Source organism: Rhinolophus hipposideros, assembly GCF_964194185.1.
Source record: "Rhinolophus hipposideros genome assembly, chromosome: 16".
Taxonomy (NCBI): Eukaryota; Metazoa; Chordata; class Mammalia; order Chiroptera; family Rhinolophidae; genus Rhinolophus; species Rhinolophus hipposideros.
Window position 1 is genome coordinate 30,154,777 of NC_138062.1, and position 22,657 is coordinate 30,177,433.

Here is a 22,657-nt window from a genome sequence, read left to right on the forward strand (position 1 = left end):
GCCCTGGACTGCAGGAGTGTAGGGGTTGTGCAATTAGAAATATGCATCTAATCAGATCCAACAACATCAGAAGAAATGCCCATAGTAGATTTTAAAGCCGCCAAATACTCTGAATATTTCTTTTGGCAGGTAGCACCAGGTTAATTTTTAAGCTGGAGTTTTTGTGATGTTATAATATTCTAAAATTCCTTCAAGTATGAAAGAAATTAAATTCTAAAATTAATGAAGCTAAATTCTGATTTTATAATTGATTAGGCCGAATTTCATATGACTGAGCATTGATCATTTATTTACTCTTCACTTGGTCACTTCCTGTGTTGCATAATGCACTATTCCTTCAGTAAATAAATTTAACAAATAGATTTGACTATGTGGCAGAAGTTGGTGTAATTCAGCAACCACAAATATAATAGTCTTAACACTTCAGAAAGCCATAACAAGGACAAAGAAAATCTCACAAAGCAAATGACTTTCTTTTCTTTTCTACCAGGTCCATAATGGGTAAGCAATGAATGGGAACTCCTATTATTACTCATTTTTTCCTGCGATGGCAACAAGAGTTGCCATCTAGATAGAAACATCTAGACCACAATTCCCTGACAGGCTATGAAAGATGTACTAACACATTTTATTCATTCAAACCAAATACAGTCTAATCAGTTTTCAGCAATTAAGTTTTCTTTAGTTAAAAATGCTTATTATATTCTTTAAGGTGAGGCAACGTAGTATTTGGGAAGATTACAAGATTTTGGAGCACTCAGATCTAAATAAAAATCTCTGCCACTTATTAGCTTCTATTTTTTGAGCAAATTACTTAAAATCTTAGTTTTCTTACGCTTAGTTTTTCTCCTTGTGAAATAGGATAGCTACCTAATGATACCGGTGTGACCACTGACCATACCAATGAAATGGAATGAACGAAAACACTGCCGAGCTTTGAGTGGACAGACGTTCAAAACATACGTCTTTGTGATTGAATTCTATTTGAAAGCCATTTTTTTTTCTTAGAAATCATTCTCAATTTTAAGGTTGAAATAAAGAAGAAAGTAAGAGTTCATAGGCTGCACTCTCCCCAACAGGCAACTTCTCAGGAATGTGACTTCCCAGGAATGAAGAATATCAGGAATGAGGAACATCTTGATATCTAGAACATAGGTTTGGGGTTTTGTTTTGTTTTGTTTTTTTTTCATTTTTGCAGACAGAAACCAAAAACCACCACAAGGTGTCAGAATATCACAGACTTTAACTTGCCACTGCTCAAGATACTCACTGCCCAGGAATATCAGAAGGCATTGATGTTGTTTGTAATTTTAAAATATTCTAAAATTGTACTCAATGTAATTGAAAATATCAATGTTAGTATGTGCATACTTTTTTCCACCACAGAAAAATAAATCCAGACTTCTTTTATACGCCGGCGATATTTAACACCCATGACACCTTAAGTGTCCTTAGACTGGTTTCTTTTTTTCCCTACCAGTATTTTGTTTACTGTCGTATAGTTTACTTTTCTTCCTCCTTTTACACAAAAGGCTATATCACATGCTCAATATATGATCTTTATAAACCACTTTCCATTGTAGGGAGTGAGGTTCCTTGGAGAAATGACTGATTTCAGGTCTAGGACCGGACAGGAAATATACAGCATGAGACCAAAGCACGAAAGCTAGCTCAGTATATGAGGGTTAGCATTGTGTCAATAGGACTCAAAAGCCAACTGAAGAGGCCCCCACTGACCAAAGATGGGATCATTTAGGCTTTAATATGGGTAATAAATACAATGGATTAAAACACATCAACTATGTTTAAATCCAAGAGTTCATAATGGTATTAAAACTACAACAACAAAAATGTTACTGGTCATTTTTGGCTATTAGTGGGAAAACCAATTCATTATTTTGAAAATTAGTAAATAACAGGAAGAGAATGGAGCATTTACCTGACTTTCCTGTACAAACTGTATCTCTGAATAGCAAAATAGTTGATAATAGGAAGATTCTTTCTATAGAAGGATTCCGGCTAATAAATGAAGGAACGATGGAATTATAATATCATTCTTCTCTAATGTCTAATGAAATATCTAGGTAATAATCACCAATGATTTCTAACATCCCCAAAAGAGATCCAGACATAATGTGCCTTCTGATGGAAGAATATACTGCCACCTATAAAGTATCCTTGCTATTCTCCATCCCTCATATATTACCTTTATGTTACCCATTTACCCCCAACACATCTTAACACTTTAAATAGTACCAATCAGCAAAATCCAGACTGAGAAAATATTATACAAGGCAACAACCCAGTTTCTACAGAAAGTAAATTATAGGGTAAGAGAGAACGAGAGAGAAAGAGAGAGACAAAGAGACAGGGAGTGAGAACATGCACAAGTGCCAGAGCCTAAAGATTAAAATAGCCTTCAAGACAAACCAACTAAGACAATCAAACAATTTGACTGGATAGTTCATATTAAGAAAGTATTAATTTCTAATTATGATATTATGGTTATATTGATTCTTGTAGGTATGCTTACTTTGGAGATACGAACTATTTTTATTTATATAAACTATTTATAGATGAACTATAATGTCTGTGTTATTTCAAAATAATCCAAGGGAAAGGGACAGCTATAGAAGCAGCTTGAGTGTATGAAAGAAACAAGACTGACCATGAATTGATAAATGTTGAAGGAGGGCAAATGGGGATCAATAACACTGTTCTCACTACTTTTTATATATGTTTGATATTGTCCATTTTAAAAATCTTAAGATATTTTAACTACATTTTTTAATAAACAAAGCTATGTTGGGGCAGCCGGATGGCTTAGTTGGTTTAGAGCGCGAGCTCTGAACAACAGGGTTGTCAGTTTGATTCCCACATAGGCCAGCGAGCTATGCCCTCCACACTAGATTGAAGACAAGGAGCTGCCGCTGAGCTGCCAGAGGGGTGGCTGGATGGCTCAGATGGTTAGAGTACGAGCTTTCAACAACAAGGTTGATGGTTCAATACCCACGTGGGATCCTGCAACTAAAGATTGAAAACGGTGACTGGACGTGGAGCTGAGCTGCACCCTCCACAACTAGATTGAAGAACAACTTGGGCCCTAGAGAAACACACTGTTCCTCAATATTCCCCAAAAAAATTTATTAAAAAAAAAAAAAAAAAAAAGCTTTGCAACCCAGGATATACTACTTCTTTTCAGTGATAAAGACAAACTTCCCAAGTGAGATATCCTTCCATGTTACTTTACTCATGGTAAACTTTCACACAGTTGATCTTTTCACTAGTCCATCACCTTTCCTTTTTTTTTTTTCCCATCACCTTTCAATGGGCCATTATGGAGTCATCAAGCCTATGTCTCCATCTCTGATAATCCTATAACTCAAAGGAAATGTTCTGAAATTAAATACAATACAATAAAGATTAGCCTTTGAGTGAATTAAGAATTCCCGCCCCCTGACTTTCTCTGTGTCTTTCCCCCCGTCTCCTGTACCCAGAGCACTCCTACAACTTTCAACTTCGCATTGCCCAATTCAAATTGATTTTTGCTCAAATAAACTCTTAAAAAATTTTTTTAAAAAAAGGATTTTCCCCTTTATACTGAAATAACTGACTTAAACATCTGAGGCCGTCTTAATATATACAAAGGCCTACAGAAAGTAGCCCAATTTTTGACAGCTTTATTTCCCCATACCTTGCAGTTAATTCCTAACTTACTCTTTTCAATATCAACTTCAATTCTAGAATTATTTGTTGAGACACAGGCCTGGACCTAGGATAGATCATGAAATAAGAATAAAGTTTAGGATTCCCTCACCTGAGCTTTTAATGGCCTCCTCCTCACTCCTATACTATTCCTATGACTCTTGCTGGTTTCTCTTCCTCAAAAACCTTTTTAACTGGTTCTTCAACCAATGGCATACTGGCTCACTCGAGTGTGTATAGAAATGTATGAGGGGGTTTTTTGTCAATGTCATTAGTGACAGAGGTGGCACTACCCATACCGATTGAGCAAAAGTCCAAGAATGCAATGACCTACCTAAAATCTACTTACAAACAGCTGTGAAAATACCACAGCACCTTATGGAGCAAAAGTTTTTGCATAACACGTTCTCCTTGAAGTCCACGCTGAGTCTGATTTTTCCAGAAATTTTCCTCAGATCTTCCTATCTGAATTAATTAATGACTTCTCCTCTGTGTCCCAGAACATGGCTTGTCTACCTCTCAGAGCATGTGGGTCACACAGCATTAGAGTCTTCTGTTCACGTGTGTGTCCCCCTTTTACACACATACGAACTACACAAGCTGCTCCTTAAGAAGTTCAGATAAACACAAACCCATATAATTTTGGAGTGCAATGGCCCAGAGGAAGGGAATGGAATTACCAGGCTAACTGGTACGTCAGGATACATGATGAAATAGTAAATACTAAAGATTCAGTGACAGCTGTTTTCAAAATTAGAAAAATAACAAATAATTTATCGTCTAAATACCTATAATCCTTAAAATGAGCCCCATTTCCACGACTTCTAAACGAAACCGGGACTTACCATGCATGTAAGTTTGTTCTCATGGGACTCCTTGTCAAAGGAGGTATCTGCGGCATCGTCTCCTCCAGCAATCCTCTCCACAATGTCACCACTGATTCGCATCACCTCCACATGCAGCCGGCCAGCCACCTGCACGAAGGAGGGGAATGACAGACACTTATTCCAGATTTCGTGATTTCTTCTGCTTTACAGTCAAGTCGTTAGGTTAATGGTATACAAGAATCTAGAAGCCTAGATTCTAACAGTAACTTCCCCTCAAATGTTTGCAATAATCACAATGAAGCAGCATGAAAACACAAGTATTAATAACACTCATAAATACCACTTGTTACTGATGAAACTCAACAATATAGTATCGACACCCTACTGTTTCTTGAACCATTCTCTGCAGGATAGAAGGCATGGAGAGAAAACTAACCTCTCCTTTCTGGTTGACAATTGGAACAGCATATTGTAACTTCACATCATAGAAGAGGGACTCGAGGAAGACATTAGCCACTCCAATGAGGCTATGGTTTTCCTGCTCGTCATAGAATGGATCAGCACGTTTGAAGTAAGACCGTATTACCTTTAAGGAGAGTCAAAACACACAACTTCAGAAAACCGCTTAAAATAAACAAATTCAACCTACCACTTTTTGATGCACTAATGAAGTCATTAAACTTAGCTGAGGTGAGCACTGTATCACACACACACACGCACACACGCACACGCACACACACACATGCATACTCTCTCTCCCCCTCTCTCATTCCTATTTAAAATGGTGGTCAGCATCCCTCACCTGTGAGAGAACAATCCCATTAACATGTCATTACTTTTATTATTTCCTCTCATTTATGTGCAAATCTTTCCATGAAACAGAGAAAACAGATATAGACTAGAAATAGAAGAATGCACAAAAGTAGTTTTCATTTTTCACTCATATCTATTTCACATGTTTCTACCAAATCATTAGATATGCAGCTGCTAATGAGAGGTGACCCCCTTACAGGAGAATGGTTTGCTTTGTTGTATTTATTGTTAATGTGGTTTTATTTCTACATTGAAATAGGGCAGGGATAGAGAAGAAAACAAAAAATAAAATAAAAAACTAAGAAAAAACAGAAGTCATTTTTATTGATGGCATTCTGGAAATATAATTTTTACAAAACAAAAATAATTTTTACAAAACAATTTTTACAAAACAAAACAACTATATGCCAAAACAGGCCCAGCAGTATGGAAAATATGTAAAAATATACATAATACATATTTCGATTTTAAATATATACAAGTACACAGCTGATCTAAATGAGAAAACCTGCAACTTCAGGACAGAGAATCAGAGTACAGATCTATGGCACCTACCTATGGATCAAACTCCTTCAAAATATATTCCTAATAGTATAAATATTCAGATACCACTGGTGTTCAATTCAAAAACAGATATTGTAGGTTTAGTATTTGCAAGATTAAATAGGTTGAGAAATAGAAGAGAGATAATAAGGTGTGGTCTCTGTCCTAAATAAATTCACAGTCCAGTACAGGAGAGAGAAACATCAACAGGAATAAGAATGGGAGATAAAAAAATTCGACTAGAAACCCAGATAATACAAAATGAGGAAAAGAAAAAAACAAGATACGAGAATAATGGGTTATTAAAATTCTTGATCAGCTAAACAACTTAAAGGATTAAAATAAATATTCTAGAAACATTTTGCCAAAATGGATAATTTTCCCTTAAATGGGTAGACTCATTCCTGCTTCGTTCCTTCAATGAGTTAAGTAATTTTTTAAATAACTTACAGGGGTATCTTCTTCACACTCCTTCCACTCCTGATAAAGGTCTCTCATATCCAACAACCTGTTTTCCAGTTTTTCCAAAGACCAAATCTGCTTTCCTTTTCCCTTTCTTCTCACCTGGATTGCAGGTTCACTAAGAAGAGAGCCTCGCTGCAAAGACAGTAAGAGTAATTACGTGAAACAAAAATATCCATCATGGAAATCAGCCTTAAACATTCTATACCCACCAGTCATCAACTAAATGTCATCAACCAAAACTGAAACTACTATCATTCTTTATTCTGTGAATTGCAAAGCTTCCCAGAAATCTTACCAGTGTAAGATAATGCCTTTATATCCAAATGCAATCAAAATTTAAATATAAATTTAAATTTAAATTTATATTTAAAAAATTAAATATAAATTTAAATTTTCGTTGAAGTTGGATATAAATTTAAATTTAAAAAACAAAAGACAAGACCATGTGTAATTGGAAGTCAAAAATGTTTTATTCAGGTCATCATATGTCCAGGGAATATCAGTGGGTACAAAGAGAGTCTCGAGTATTAAATGCCAGGGGAAGGTTTGCTGGGATGGGTGGTTAAGAAATTATCTTTCACTTTCTAAAAGTTTGAATTAAAAAAATTTTTTTGAATGGGTAGCATCTTTATGTGGTATAAAAAACCAAAATGTTTAAAAGAGTAAACTGAAAAGTATCCCATTTACCTATTCGGAGGCAAGAAAAGATACCAATTTCCAAATATACATAGTTTGAATTTATAATTAAAACAGTATGAAACTAGACAGAGTTGATGATTGCACATTGTGAATGTACTAAATGACACGGAATTGTTCACTTTAAAATGGTTAATTTCACCTCAAAAAAAAAAAAAAAAGCATTCCTTGAAGTTTTTCCAGCTTAAAAAAACAGTATTTTTAATGTAGAAAAAAATGTTTAAACTTTTTAAAACAACAAAATAGAAGATAAATAGGCCCCTGCATATCTTCCCCACAGAGATGTACCTATCAGTTATCTAATCAATTTAGATTCACTGGATAAATTTATCAACTATTCTAACATGTCTACTCAGAATTTGGGAGAACTGTGAAATATACCAATGTTGCTTTAACGTCTTACCTAGAACCAGTTCCAAAGAAACAGAAATTATATAATGAATTCTAAAGGTTAAAAATGACCATTCTTTCACATATTGTAGAGGCCCTTCTATCTTATATCCAGCCAGCTAGGGAAATATGAAAATCTCATTAGTGATCTGTGGGTAGTGGCTTTTCAATGCTAGAAGTGGGACTAAACAGCAATGAACAATCCTCTGTAGCATCCTGACGTGGCCCTCCTGCAAATACGTATAACAAGGACTGGAAAAAAGAAAAAGAAGACATTTCTGCCTCTTAGCAAAAATCACTAGCTAGAGGTGAGTACAAGACCAGGAGTAAGGACCAGACTAAACAACAGCATTCACAGCATGGACAAGACATTAAGTTTTAAAAAAAAGGTGTTGGTGAAGACAAACAAATGAGAAACAAAAACTCATACACACAGACAGTAATTTAGTGGTTATCAGAGGGTAAGGGGGTGGGGGATGGGAGATGAGGGTAAGGGGGATCAAATATATGGTGATGGAAGGAGAACTGACTCTGGGTGGTGAACACACAATGGGATTTATAGATGATGTAATACAGAATTGTACACCTGAAATCCATGTAAATTTACTAACAATTTTCACCCCAATAAATTTAATTAAAAAAAATAGAATATAATCATAAATATAGATAGCCTTATGTATTTACATAACAAATATTTGAACACATAGAGTACAAAATTAAATTAGACTTTTTAAAACCAAAAAAAAAAAAAAAAAGGTGTTGGTGGATAAAAGCTTGCAAGACCCAGCCTGAGTTAAGGAGACTGTCTCCGTAAGAAATACTTCTTGTACAGCATCTCTCTTTGGCTAAAATCTAAAAATACTAATCTATTAAATCTGTAAAAAGTAGATTAGTAGCCATCTGTTAACAATGGCTGCTTCAACTCCAGCACTGTGCGTCATCTGTACCGGCAACTGAACCAGTCCCATGAACACACTATCAGGTGTCTGGGAGGACAAAAATGCCCAAGGTGACCTAAGTCACTTCTAGGTGTTGACCTGGATGCCTTGAGGCAGGGTTGCTCCTTCCAACAAAGCCCAAGCCGGGATACACAGAAAAGGGCTACAGTCATGCTTAATGGGGATAAAAGGTTCCCAGTTCTGTTTTCTCAACTCAAAGACTACAGAATGCAAAAAGGCCTTGCTCTTTTCAGTCTTGTAAAAGCTGAGCTCTGTACCTTCTGCCCAGGGCTGGCTCTCCTCTATTGTTTTTTGTCTATGAGTGCCACTGCACCCAAGGTTTGTCCTACAAACACCAACAAGCAAAATAAACTTCTGAGTAAGATCTTTCAAATTATACACAGAATATGTATCAAAAGATAATTCTTCATAAAATAATGATTGCATCATATTCACAATACCTTTATTACTAAAATAAAACTAAGCATTATATTTGCCAAATATCTACTTTGTGCAAAACATTGACCTTGATGCTGTGATGCCACAAGAGAAAGATGTGGTCCTTGCTACCAAATTAGAACACTCAAGAAGGATTCATCAAAGCTTTGCTGTGGTGAGTACTATAGGAGAAACAAAAGACATGGACCCTCAAATATTTATCTGAATACAAAATTCTACCTAATCCATCAAAAATCACGTATAAATATCAGCAAGAGCTAGAAAAGAACCTAAATGAGAAAGAAAACAACTGAATGGCAAGGATAGAAGATTTTGATGGGACTTCCCCTCTACATTTTATTAAGTTTATTACATTACACACACACAAAAAAAATTGTGATCTCGAATACACACATGAAACAACTGATGAACAGTTTTTCAGAGCAATCTATTAGCAAGTAGAAAATAACATGGTATAAATAAAACACCTAACTTGGTGGAGGGGGCGTTGTAGGGTTGTAACAGAATGAACAGAAAATCCACTTTGGGAAAATTCGTCAGGAAAGACTTCTCAGAAGTAATTTAAACAAATTTGAAGAAAGGGAGTTGAGTGAAATAAATTGGTCGGGCTGGGGCCGGGGCCGGGGAGGTGGAGAGGATGTGTCTAGTGGATAAAGGACATATATGCATAAAGGCAGAGCATTAGAAGGAAGTAAATTCTGCTTGAGCGAGGAGGACAAGTACAAAAGGATCCAGATTGCGAAGGGTAGAGATGGGGATGAGGACAAACCCACTGGTGTTTAAATAACGCAGGGGAAACATAAAACAGTTTTCTCCAAAGATATCTTTGTTTTTTCCACTAATGCAACCTCACCTTCCTATTGGCATCAAGGCTGGAGGCTGGAATCTGGAGGGTTACTTTATACTCTGTTCTTTTATCCAATTCTTCTGCGATGTAACTAGCTTCTCTCACCAACAGATTGGCTTTAACAATTTGTTCCCGTAGCCTCATCAGGCTGGTATTCAGTGTTGCTTCTCTTTAAAAACGCAAAAAGAAAAAAAAAAAGGGTGGGGGAATAACCATCAAACAGCACATCAGAATATTAAATACTACATAGTTAAGTTAATGCCAAACTGCCAACCAAGCTTTACAACTGTCTTTTGCACACGGAATACATTACCCACAATGACCCATGCACACTCTCATACCTGGGCTATGTTATGAGCATTGGCACACACTCGTGTAACAAACAGGCCCTGGATTAGGGCAGTGCTTCGCAAACTTGACTCTGTGTACAAATCAACTGGGATCTTGATAAACTGAAGATTTTGATTCAGTAGGGGTGTGTGTGTGTGTGTGTGTGTGTGTGTGTGTGTGTGTGCCTGAAATGCTACAGTTCCATCAATCTCCAAGCGACAGAGATGCTGCCTTTCTGCAGACCAAACTTTTGAGTAACAAGAGGTTAGGTTAGTTAAGTACAGTCTGTAACCACGGATAAGACATTTTAGTGCAGTGCCAATCAGCCCGTACAGAGATCAAACTTGCAATCTGCATCTCATTAGCACCATGCTTTACCTACCTGAGCTAATCAGTCCAGATAACCACCTTTCTTTTTTTTTCCTTTTTTAAAAAAGCATCTACCCACGCTTCAGAACCTAAAGTATAATACAATGATAGAGTATAACATCTAAGTACTTGTTCATTCAAATCCGAAAGCTCTACAAACTGAAAATGGGGGAGCGCCTAACCTGCGCAGCGTTAAGTACATCGAGATAAGCTGACATTCCCATTTTTTCAAAAAAAAAAAAAAAAAAGATAATGCCACGTGATTCTTAGCTGTACCCCTCTCTTTCAATATACTTCTTTTTAAAGTAGTGTCTAGATTTTTCCACTCTGTATCTCACCGAGGTGGGTTAAATGCACCTAATAAAGCCCTCGGCATCACCTACCTCTCTTCGGCCCACTGTCTCAGTCGCTGCTGAGCACTGGGTGAGTGGAAAGAGAACCTGTCCACGCTACGACAGTTCTGCTTCTCAGGAGACAGCCTTCTTCGCAGCTGCTCCAATTCGTGTTCATACATAAGCCTCTGGCGCTCTAACGCAGATCGTTTTTCTTCTTCGTGCTGTTGTTCTAGGCTGTTCAATATTGACTGCATTGGATCTGAGTAAGATTTTTATAAAAAAGTAAATAATGAAAAAGGTAACTATACGACATAAGTTAAAATGCTATTCTATATGCTGTTTGTCATTCTAATAAATACATGTGTGACTCGTAAAGACAGTGTGGACAAACAGTTAACCAAGTTTACTATTTGGAAATGCTGAAAAGGCTGCATAAAAAAGTTAGATGACTTGAGCTTTTTGCCAACAATTCATGGCTCTTGCATCACAACAATGCACCCCTCACACGGCACTATCTGTGAGGGGGTTTTTAGCCAGTAAATAAATAACTATTGGAACACCCTCCCTACTCACCTGATCTGGCCCCCAATGACTTCTTTCTTTACCCAAAGATAAAGAAAATATTGAAAGGAAGACATTTTGATGACATTCAGAACATCAAGGGCAATACAACAGCTCTGATGGCCATTCCAGAAAAAGAGTTCCAAAATTGCTTTGAAGGGTGGACTAGGCACTAGCATTGGTGCATAGCTTCCCAAAGGGAGTACTTGGAAGGTGACCGTAGTGATATTCAGCAATAAGATATGCAGCACTTCTTCTACGATGTGTTCGCAAACTTAATTGTCCAACCTCGTATAATCTAGTCTGTCAGATATATGCCAAACTATCTTCCATACAGAAAAAGCAGGTGTATTATATGTTCCACACAAAACCTAAGATACGGTTAATGCTCTAGAAATCCACGACAATCATGAGCTAGTGGCAGTCAAGTTTCAAACCTAAGAAATTCTATCAATGAGAACAAAGTCTACAGTGACTTGTATATCAAGGGAGAAAGAATGAAAGTTTTTTTATAAATATAATACGTTTAAGCTAAAAACCCAAAAGAATATAGAGAACAACCTAAAGATTTACTTTTTTGTTAACATTTTAAAAGTTCTCAGTCGGAGAAAGACAAATATCGTATAACCTCACTTATATGTGGAATCTGCAGAATAGAATAAATGAACAAAATATTCAGAAATGGTCTCAGAGACATAGAGGAAGAACTGAGGGTTGCTAGATGGGAGGATGAGGGAGAAGGTGAGGGGATTAGAAAGCACAATCAGTAACCACAGGATTGCCATGGGGATATGAAAGACAGTTTGGGGAATGTAATCAATAGTGTTGTAAAAATTTTGTAGGGTATCTGATGGACACTTGGCTCATTAGGGAGATCACCTCAAGGATGATGTAGATGCCTGATCACTGCGCTGTACACCTGAAGCTGAAGCTGAACAATAATGAATGTCAACCATAATTTAATACATATATGGTCACAGGATGTGGAGTACAATGCAGGAAATAGAGTCAATGGAATTGTAACAGCTGTATACGATGTCAGAGGGGTAGTAGATTGGGGGAGTTATTACTTTGTGAGGGCTGTAAATGTCTAACTATTACATTGTTTTGTACATCTGAGACTAATAATAATTAAAAAAAAGTTTTCAGTCATAAACACTTTTAACTCTCCACCAACTTTAAAAGATTCTAAAATGCATAACACATCTGCTCACCATTATGGCCCAGAGCCTTCATGGTCACCTCCATCTGTGCGTATTCATAACTAAAGTTGATTTCACTGGAAACCTCACTCGAGGAGTCTCCATCTACATCCAGCTGCTCGGTGTCGTTCTTCGTGGAGGTGTCTTGTTCTTCGTCCTCTCGATCTGCTTTCTTTCTCTTTTTAGGCAAATTCAATCTTGGGGAAAAAATAATATTCTTTTTAAAATAAAGATATGCACTCATTCATATCATTCATTAAATGTTGGTGTTTGCTAGATGCCAAGGGAATACTATGTAAGTGTAAGGCAGTTACTACACTCAGGAAGTTCATATTCTAGTAGTAGAAATAAAACAGACGCCCGTGGGCAAATAATTACAACAAGGCCACGTGACTGTTACAAGTTAGGTGTTGAAGAACAGCTAAGGACCACTTAAGACTGGAATAATGGAAGGGATGGTAGAGTAGAAAGCCATCTGACTGAGACTTAAAGGATAAGAATAAAACGGCTTTAGGGCAAAGGGAACAACAGCATGAGAAAATGTGGGAATGGACACGCATTGTCTCTGGAGAAATTATTATTGAAACAACACGAGGATACACAAATTTATATGGCAGAAGTTGTGAGGGATAACGCTGGAAAGATCAACTTAACCCAAACTATGACGGGTTTAAATACAAAGCCAAGCAATTGATTTGGTTTGAGAAGGAAAACAAATGGAAAATATTTTCCACACACTTTGTACCCTTTTGCCCTTTTGTCAATAATCAAAAGATCAAGCAAAAAATCTCCATGAGCTATTATAAAAGTCAGTTTATGTCTGAAGCACAGTCACCATTGACAGAAAGAGAAACAGACCAGGATTTTAATTTTATACACTATGCAGCCCGCCTTTCCTTGACAACACAATATCAATTTTGTATGGGAAACAATGGGTGCAGTCAGACACTTTCCTTGTGAACCTCACTCTCAGCTAAGATGCCAATTCTAGCAAATGAGACGTAAGTGGAAGGTTGCTGGGGTTCTGGGAAGACTTCTGCCATGACGTTTTTGAGGGGCTTAGCCAATGCCAACAACCATCTTCCTTCAGATTGCTTGTTTTGTCAGAGAAATAAACGATCGATTTGAACCACTACAGTCAAGTTTGCCATTACTTGCAGCTAAAAGTGTTGCTAAATGAAATGCAAACCTTATTTCATGGATGAGGAAACTAAAACCACTACATTTCCAATAAAAAAAATGAACAACTAAAAAGGTAAGTATGTCAGAGAAAAAAAATTAATGAATTCTTATACCAGATGCAAAACTATCATCTTCCGCTGAGAAATAAAAACTGCGTAAGTAAATTCAGTATTTTTCCTGAGTGTAGTGTTCCTATGGCCTTCTGGATCAAACCATATACTGAACAAACACATATGTAGTAAGTAAATACACACATAGTAAATAAATAAATAGGTACAAAAAATAATGCATAAATTTTTATGGAATTAAGGTTACTTTTCAATATACATTCTTCTATGTCAAAGTATAATCTTCAGTGATCTCCCTCTTTAAGAGCCATGAGTAATGTTATACCTGAAGAAGTGGTTGTTTCCCCATAATATCCTGTCCCCGTGGTGAAGCTGTACAGGGCTGGATACAGAAGAGCCATTTACAAACGTTCTGTGGGAAAAGATGCCAAACAGGTAAACGATGATTATTATGTTTTCTCCATTAATTTTTCCCATTAATTTTCCAATACTGTAGAGATTTAGTCACTAGGAAAAACAAAATAATCAATTCCCCAAATAAAACCTGCCCTTGGTGAATTTTATTATTTATATTCACTTCTTTGCTGATCTATCTAAAATCTTTATGGTACTAAATATAATAGATTATTATACTCTATTGTTCAGAGTTCTAAATTTGTATATAACATATTAAGGAGTAAATATGGAACCATTACAACCAATAATAAAAGATGGTAGCAGTACACATTACAACAAAAATAAGTTATGTCCAATCTCATGGATAAAAAGAGCCAGTCAACCAACTAAACTCTAGAAATATCTATGGATATCAGTAATAAGAAATGAGACATATGCTAAATTCTTCTGTAGCTGACTATAGCATAGAAAAATGTCTACATCCTATCAATATATGTACGATTTATCAGGTGCACTCGACTGCCTACCTTGACAATGTAGTCCAACAGAAGAAATGGTGGGTAGAAGGATAATAAGGGAAGAATTTAGAGGGGCAGGAAATAGAAAATTATGCATAACACTATAAAACTGATATTCCTGTCATCATGCTTCTCTCCTGGTGAATGACTCACTTGCTCAGATATAGGATAAAAGTCAAGTTCTTTAACTTGACATTACAGGCCCTACAAAAAGAAGCCCTATTTATGTTCTCCTTTCTTTCTTCTAGTAAACGCTCAACTCCAGCAAAATAAAACAAAAGAAGAAAAAGAAAGGTTTATGTTCTGTCCGCTACACATGATTGACTCTTCCTCCAGAGCCAGGTTTATACCAGTCCTATAAGCTGGAATATGGTTCCAGTTCTCTCCATTCTCCTGAGTCTTACTCAGCTCTCAAAGCCCACTGTGGTTTCTACTTCCTATGAAAAGGCTGCTCATCTCTCCAGCCTATAGTATCTTCTTTAAATTCCTAAAGCACTTACCTGGCTTTATGTTGCTAGTTATTTTATATATATATACATATACATATATATATATATATATATATGTATATATATATATACACATATATATTTTATATATATGTATATATATATATAAAATGGTATGTCTCTTCATTCACTACTTATTGTGTGTATATATATACACATATATATACACACACAAAATCTTATTCTCTAGCTAGATTTTACTTACTATGTGAGTTTTTAAACACTAAAAGTAATTGATCTTTATATTCCTATAGTCTGATTATTCAAAGCATGAGCTCAAAAAATATAGTTATGACAAGCGAGGACCTACTAAAATTAATAGATATTTGCCTTTATGACACAAATTTCTTCAATACAATGAGGAATTTATGTAAAGGTTAACACACATATAGGCTTATTTTAAAAAGCTACAGCAGTGAAGCCTTATTAGTAAATAAAAACATGAACGTACTAACAGTTCTCAAAGTGTGGTCTGTGTGAGGTCCCCAAGGTCAGGCTATTTTTATAACGCTCACCTGCCCTGCTGACATCTGTGTGAGCAAAGAGCAAAACTGCTGGTGGTTTAGCACAAATCAAGGCAGTTGCCCCAAACACTACTAGACATCACTGAGTTATCCAAAGCAATGCATTCACAATCTAAAGACAAGTTTCGTCTGTGAATGTCCTTGATGAAGCAATACAAATTATTACTTGTATTAAATCTTGACCCTTGAGTACCCAACTTTTTAAACATATGAGGTGACAAACTGAGAGGTACACAAAAAGCACTGTTAATGCAGGCCAAAATATGACAACTGTCTTGAGCAAAAGACATAAACAAAGTAGTCTACTGGCAGACATGTTCTTGAAAATAAATAAAAACTCGCCTGTTACTGGGAGGAAAACTGACAGTACTTGTTGCCAATTGTCCATTTCAAGCTTTCAAGTGAAAATAAGAGTCTGTGTCTTCCAACCAAAGAGACAGGAGCATTACTGCTGTTGAACAAGTTGGGTTACTACTCCTGCAAAAGGAGAGCACGTGCTGTAGGAAGCCTGGGTGTCTCAGTGAGAGGGTGCTGGGATGGACCATTGCGGATTTGGGCTGGAGCGGAATGACTTGGGAGTGGGTCTCAGGAAGTGAGGGTTCTCTATATATTGCATGCTGTCAGAAAACAGGAGTAATTCTATGACTGGTATTTCGAAAAAAAATCATACCTATACAGGGGAGATGTAGAAAGAGGATAAAGTTGTAATCGGTGAAGAAGGAGTCACCCATGTCAGCCAAAAGAAAGTGTTTGGTCTTTTGTGTGTGGCACAGTGTGGCACAGTGACCTTGGGATTTGTGTTGAAACAAAATTATTATGTGGCCTGCTTTGTCTTATCACGGCCTCAGAGTAATTTGCCTGAGGTTGTATTCTGTGAGATTATTTAATAGGAGACTAACATGGCCTAACTTAGAGTGCCAGGCCAGCTTCTGCTTGTTTTCTTTTCCTTTCTCACTTACATACTTCACCATGAGCTTGATAACTTCACAACAGTTAGACCTCAGAGATGAAATCAACAATGATATTAATGACTTTTTGATATCATATAATGAAATGGAACAACATTCGGAAGATCAATGTAAGTCAGTTAAGCATCACTTATCACAGTTACAGATAGTTACATAACAGGGCAATAACAGCTCTAGAGCTTAAGGAAACAAACTGACAAACATAATTTAATAATGGTATGTCTCTTCATTCATTCATTACTTATTGAGCCTGTATATCCTAGTCTTATATTACATGCTAAGGATAGAGAATGAAGAAAGGTCTTTGTCCTAAAGGAGCTCACAGTCCAATGGGATAATAAAGGTTAACAGCCCAGAAGACAACACCAAGTGTTAACATAACAAGAGGCATAAGGTACAGTGGGAATATATATTAGGAGCTCTTAATTTAGACCAAACAGGGAATTCCCCAAAGTAGATAATGACAGAGTTTAACCTTGAAGATCAAACAGGAGTCAGCTGGCCACAGGAATGGCAGACGCAGAGTAATGGGAGTAAAAACAGGATAGGTATAAGGATTTTGTATCAAAAATAGTAGAAAGCCACCTGGCTATCTGGTGACTGGACAAGGAAAACCATCAGCATGCTGGCCAGGGATTCCAGCCAAGATCTGATGAGGGCCTTATCTGAATGAGGCCGAGGTAGTAGGTATAGAGACAAGGGGATGGGTTTAAGAAATACGAAAAAGTTAATTTAAAGGACTTGGTAACTAACTGGGTATCTTCATTAAGTGAACTTAAAAAGTAAAAAAAAAGGCCAAATATCCTGTGTACCATCTGTGCTTTCTTCCTCGTAAGTGTGATTTCTTCCTCTTAAAACTTATTGTGACATTAACACTAATTGAAGCACATTACCTGGTGTTCTTCTGAGGAGTCAGCATAACCTGGCCTTCTGGCGTGATATCTATAATACAGTGTTCAGGAAGAATTCCCATTCCACATAGTTGGATATCTTGGGAATTTGCCGAACCTATCAATGTATGTTCCTACAAAAGAATCAAGTCACTGATTAATATTGCACTCTCACATGTACAGAAACTGAAATCATCTACTCTGAGCTCTCTTCTATTGATCCATACCTTAGCTAAGAGATTTTTAAAAGTAAATGGAATAGCAGGCGGAATTTCTAGCTTTCTCTGAAAATCATTCTATAAGTTTTATTTCCGTATAAAGAATAATGCACTGAGTTGAGTTATATCTTTTAAAGCAAAAACTGTAGTTTCATATTAATATCTATATTATATTCATTATTTTCCACTGCAATTTTGATTCCAAATATTCTATACCACTCTCAGAGTATGACCCATGTACAATGATGTACCAAAAGTATTGGTCTAAAAATTAGTTACTTAAGTTGTATGTCACTTACCTGGTCTCAATCAAGATGGGTTAACTATGAGGATAAAATGCTATTCAAATATAAGGAGTTTGAAAAGACTAATATTTTATGAACCACATGGTCCCCCCTAATCTTCATAAAAGATGTGATAGATGTGTTCTTTTACTATAAACCCTAATTTCTCAACTCTCTTAGCTCCAATCACCGGCCTCAATTTTTGTCAGCTAACTGAACAAGTGGACATAAAAATCAAGCTCCTTTTTATAAGCTTCAACATCTGACTCCCCATCCATGATTATATGTTGACATGACCTGGGTGTGTCCCTAAGCCACAACTTTTAAGGGCACATTCTCAGAGAGGTACATCCTGAACTGACAACCAGAAACAGCCAGACCATCACTCTCATATGTGAATTCCTTACACAGTACTAACTGTTTGTGGGTTTACAGTCATCTCCACAGCCAGCATGGAAACTCCACGAGAGCAGAGAACAGCCTGACCTGCTCCTCACTATAATCCAAGCACTCAACACAGGCCTGGCACATGAAGGCATTCCATAAATATGAAAGAAAAATAAATGAACCATCATTTCTTTTAGCGTTCCCTTCAGACACAACAGAAGATGATTGTTTCCTTTTCTTTGCTGATGATCCTTCTAATTATATTCTGGGTTCAAATTCTTCCCATCTCTTTAAGGCTATCAATCTCATAAAAAGGCCTCTTCCCCTTTTCTGGGGGTTTCTTCTGTCAAATATACTGCAGTGGTGTTTCCAAGGAAACAAAAAGCTGGGATCTAGAACTATCCCAGGATACCCTGTTTGATCCTGTTTAATACAAAGGACATTCCAGGCAAATGTCTACTGCTCACTATTAGCTGAGGTGTCCCAGCCAATCGCAGACTTTCCTAACCTGGAGAACAAGTCCTACAAATAATGCTTTTGGGATGTTCTGTAGCAGGTCTCAAGAATCTACTCCATGCCCATCTCTATTTTCCACCTTGGTTCTTCCTACCCAGCCTTACCACACCCAAGGAAAGAGAAGTTCCAAAAGGAAAAAAAAAAAACAGTCCGAAGAGAAAAAGGGCCCAAGATTACCTAAAAAAGAAGAAAACAATCCCCAAAGCACTTAGCTTTAGGCCATTTCTACTATAACCCCTTTCATGGTCCTATGAGACATTGTAGCTGGAATACTAACTGTGCCTTTGGAATCCTTTTTGTCTTGGGGGTGGAGGTAGAGAAAAGCCTTGAGCTACAGCCTAGATTGGAGTTTGAGTGTAGAACCAACTCCTAGTATCATGGTCCAGCACTGCACACAGGTTCATTCCTAGTCTTTGCCCTGCTCTTGTTCTCTTTGCCTGAAATGCTCTTTCTTCTCTTCCTTGAAATACAAAATATCTTTCAGCAACTACTTCTAACCTCATCTTCTACTTGAAGCTTTCACTATTAGGCAACACTGACTTCTCCCACCTCTGAACCCTGATTACACTTAGTACCCCAATTTACTGTTGTGGGTGAAAAAGGGGCTCCATAATAAATCTGACCAAAAGTAACCTCACAAGGTGATCTAATCATAAAATTCCTAACTGGGCAGGTCATGATAGGTAGTCATGCCCCAGGCCTAGAAAAGGTTTATGTTTGCCTTAGGCCAGCCCTGTCCATTGTTCTTGTATATCTAAGTTAACACACCTTTGAAATACCAGAATAATCCTCTTTTTCAGACCCCTTAAGGCGTAATCCTGTGTCAAGAGAACACATGATTTTGTTAACTATCCTGTACCTTGCTTTCTCCCACCTTCATGTAATCTTTACTTAATTTCAAATGTATAAAAGAAACTGCAAAACTGTCATTCGGTTGAGATCTTGCTTCCTGGCATGTTGTCAGTTTGACTCAAATAAACTCATAAAAATTCCCTATGGGTTTGGTTATTCCATTGATACTATCTATTGCACAAATGTTGTTTTAAAAATTATTAGAGGCAAGACAGTAACTCAAACATGCAATGATCTACTCCAAAGTCTACAAGAAAATTTTCATTTTTTCAACAAGTATTGAGCACCTATTTTGAGCTGGGCGATGAACCACTAGAGATAAAAGACAGACAGGGTCCCAGTTATGGAGCACACACAATAAATGACAACTAAATCTCTCATTTGACCTTGTAATCTATTCTGATTTGGATAAAGATTCACTAGAATCTCAAATACTGAGTTCTAAAAGCTCAACTCTGCCAAAACTTTACTGTCTGATGCTTAAACAAGTTAAACAATAAGCTTTTTGATAAGTTCTTCCTATAGTGTTCTAAATACTGCAATAAAAACAGTGATGAGAAAAAAATATCATAGTTTGGTATAGAAGTTTTATCTAATCAGTAACTAAATGCTGTGACAGTACAAAGTAATCAAAATAAAAGTTCATCAGGATAGCTTTTTAGTCTATATGTCATACATGGGTATAATGACAAAAAATACTAGTTTTGGGGAAAACTTTAGCAAATACAAAGTACTACATTTAAAAATTTAGAAATAATCAAAGGATAGGAATGTCTTTTTAACCTTTCTTCATCCATTTAAATTTACTTTCACCACAGATGATCAGTTACCGTTGTTTCCCCAAAAATAAGACCTAGACGGACCATCAGCTCTAATGTATCTTTTGGAGTAAAAATTAATATAAAACCCAGTATTATATTATGTTATGTTATATTATTTAAGACCCGGTCTTATATTAATTTTTGCTCCAAAAGACGCATTAGAGCTGATGGTCCGGCTAGGTCTTATCTTTGGGCAAACACAGTAACTATTCTATAAATTTACTTAACCTTGCTTCCTTTATGAATCAACTATCTATGTGGCTCTTTTGAGAATCTGTCTTCGATTAGCCAAATCCTAAAAGGGGGGAAAAATAGGACATATGCGTTAGTGACATATTTCACAGGGTGGCTTTTCCTATCCTGGAAGCAGGAAAAGTAGCATATCAGTACAGCCTGTGCGATCCCTCAGCTTTCTCAATATTTCTGAAGGAAAAGGTAAGTAAGTGCCTGGGGCAACAAGTAGAAAAGTATTTGTTACTCTTTACATATCTAAATAGTCAAAATTCTTAACAAAGAAGTCAGCCTGGCGGGCATGGCTCAGTTGGTTAGAGCATAAGCTCTAAACAGTCAAAATTCTTAACAAAGAAGTCAGCCTGGTGGGCATGGCTCAATTGGTTAGAGCCTAAGCTCTGAACAACAGGGTTGCCGGTTCAATTCCCACATGGGATGGTGGGCTGTGACACCTGCAACTAAAGATTGAAAACGGCAACTGAACTTGGAGCTGAGCTGCGCCCTCCACAACTAGATTGAAGGACAACAACTTGGAGCTGATGGGTCCTGGAGAAACACACTGTTCTCCAATAAAAGGAGAGAGAGAGAGAGAAGAAAAGAAAATTTAAAAAGGAAAAAAAAAAGCAAAGCAAAATCTTTAAAAAAAAAAAAAAAAGAGTAAGTTACCCTGACTTAAAGAACCAAGACTCTGAAGACAGCTTTTCTGGAATGGAGGGGAAGAAAAAAGGAAAAGTATCTTTCCGTCTTTTACAAATTCAAATTCTACATGTGATGAGCCACCCTGCTGCCAACCAAAAACTTCTAAAATGCCACAACTGTGTCTTATTCATTTTGGGTTCCTGAAAGCCTCGCCCACAGCTCCACAGACATAGAATGGTGGTGTCCCCTGCCATTCTGATCACCTCAGTTGGTGACTGTGAATACTGGCAAAGACAACAGGCAGTTTACTTGCAATGGGAGCTATGCTATAGGGTCCCTGTGCTTTGAAGCTGCTACTGAATGACTGCTGCAAAGCCTTTTCAAGTGTGCATATGTATAATTTGCCCCAAATCCTTCAGAATCACCAATGCTTTCCCAGCCATTAATAGCTGACTTGTGTGTATGGTGTCAGACGGGTACTAGACTTATTGAGGTGATCACTTTGTAAGTTACATAAACGTCTCATCACTATGTTGTACACCTAAAACTAATGTAATATTGTATGTCAAAAATTGTTTAATTATTTTAAAAAATAGCTGACTTGTGGAAAGAATAGATCCAGAACTGCGTAAGCCAAACAGCTCTCCTGAAAGGTCTGGTGGATAATTTAGGGGCGTGATTAGCATCAATCATACTACAATCCCATTTCTATAGTTAAAAAATATGTATCAGTATAAATGTATACACATACATATAGGAATAGATCCAGAGGATACAGATGAAAATATTAAATATTAACTGTGGTCATCTCTGGGTGTTGGAATTTGGGTGCTAATCCCCCCTTGTTTTTCTAATATATTTATATAAAACTTTTAGAAAAAACAGTATATTACTGCCATAATCTTTTTAGGCTCTTCACTCTAAAAGCTAGGCTCATGCTGGAATAAATCTCCAAGTTTACCTCAGAACTCCAGGCAGACCTTGCTTTGCACAAGTGTGCGGAAGCATAAAAACAATTGTGCAAGGAGAGCTTAATAATAATCAATGGGGAAAACTGTAATTATTCTGTGACTTTTAAAAATGTAAAAACATTAAAAATTCTTATTGTTATAATGTACAGGGAAATGAAAAAATAGTAAAACTAGCATTTATTTAGTATGCTATAATTCTAAAA

At 36.7% G+C, this 22,657-nt stretch overlaps 1 protein-coding gene across 2 annotated transcripts in view; it reads right to left on the reverse strand.

Moving 5' to 3' along the window:
* Window positions 1-22,657, reverse strand: part of KIF13B (kinesin family member 13B) — a 168,513-nt gene that overhangs the window by 63,501 nt on the left and 82,355 nt on the right. For both annotated transcript variants that reach the window (XM_081076318.1, XM_081076317.1), the window contains exons 14-21: window positions 17,539-17,669; window positions 14,056-14,142; window positions 12,493-12,677; window positions 10,766-10,976; window positions 9,690-9,852; window positions 6,339-6,485; window positions 4,969-5,118; window positions 4,551-4,679 (exon numbers count right to left, since the gene is read on the reverse strand). In XM_081076318.1, coding sequence (XP_080932444.1) covers window positions 4,551-4,679; window positions 4,969-5,118; window positions 6,339-6,485; window positions 9,690-9,852; window positions 10,766-10,976; window positions 12,493-12,677; window positions 14,056-14,142; window positions 17,539-17,669 — 1,203 coding nt within the window. The remainder of the gene's footprint in view (window positions 1-4,550; window positions 4,680-4,968; window positions 5,119-6,338; window positions 6,486-9,689; window positions 9,853-10,765; window positions 10,977-12,492; window positions 12,678-14,055; window positions 14,143-17,538; window positions 17,670-22,657) is intronic.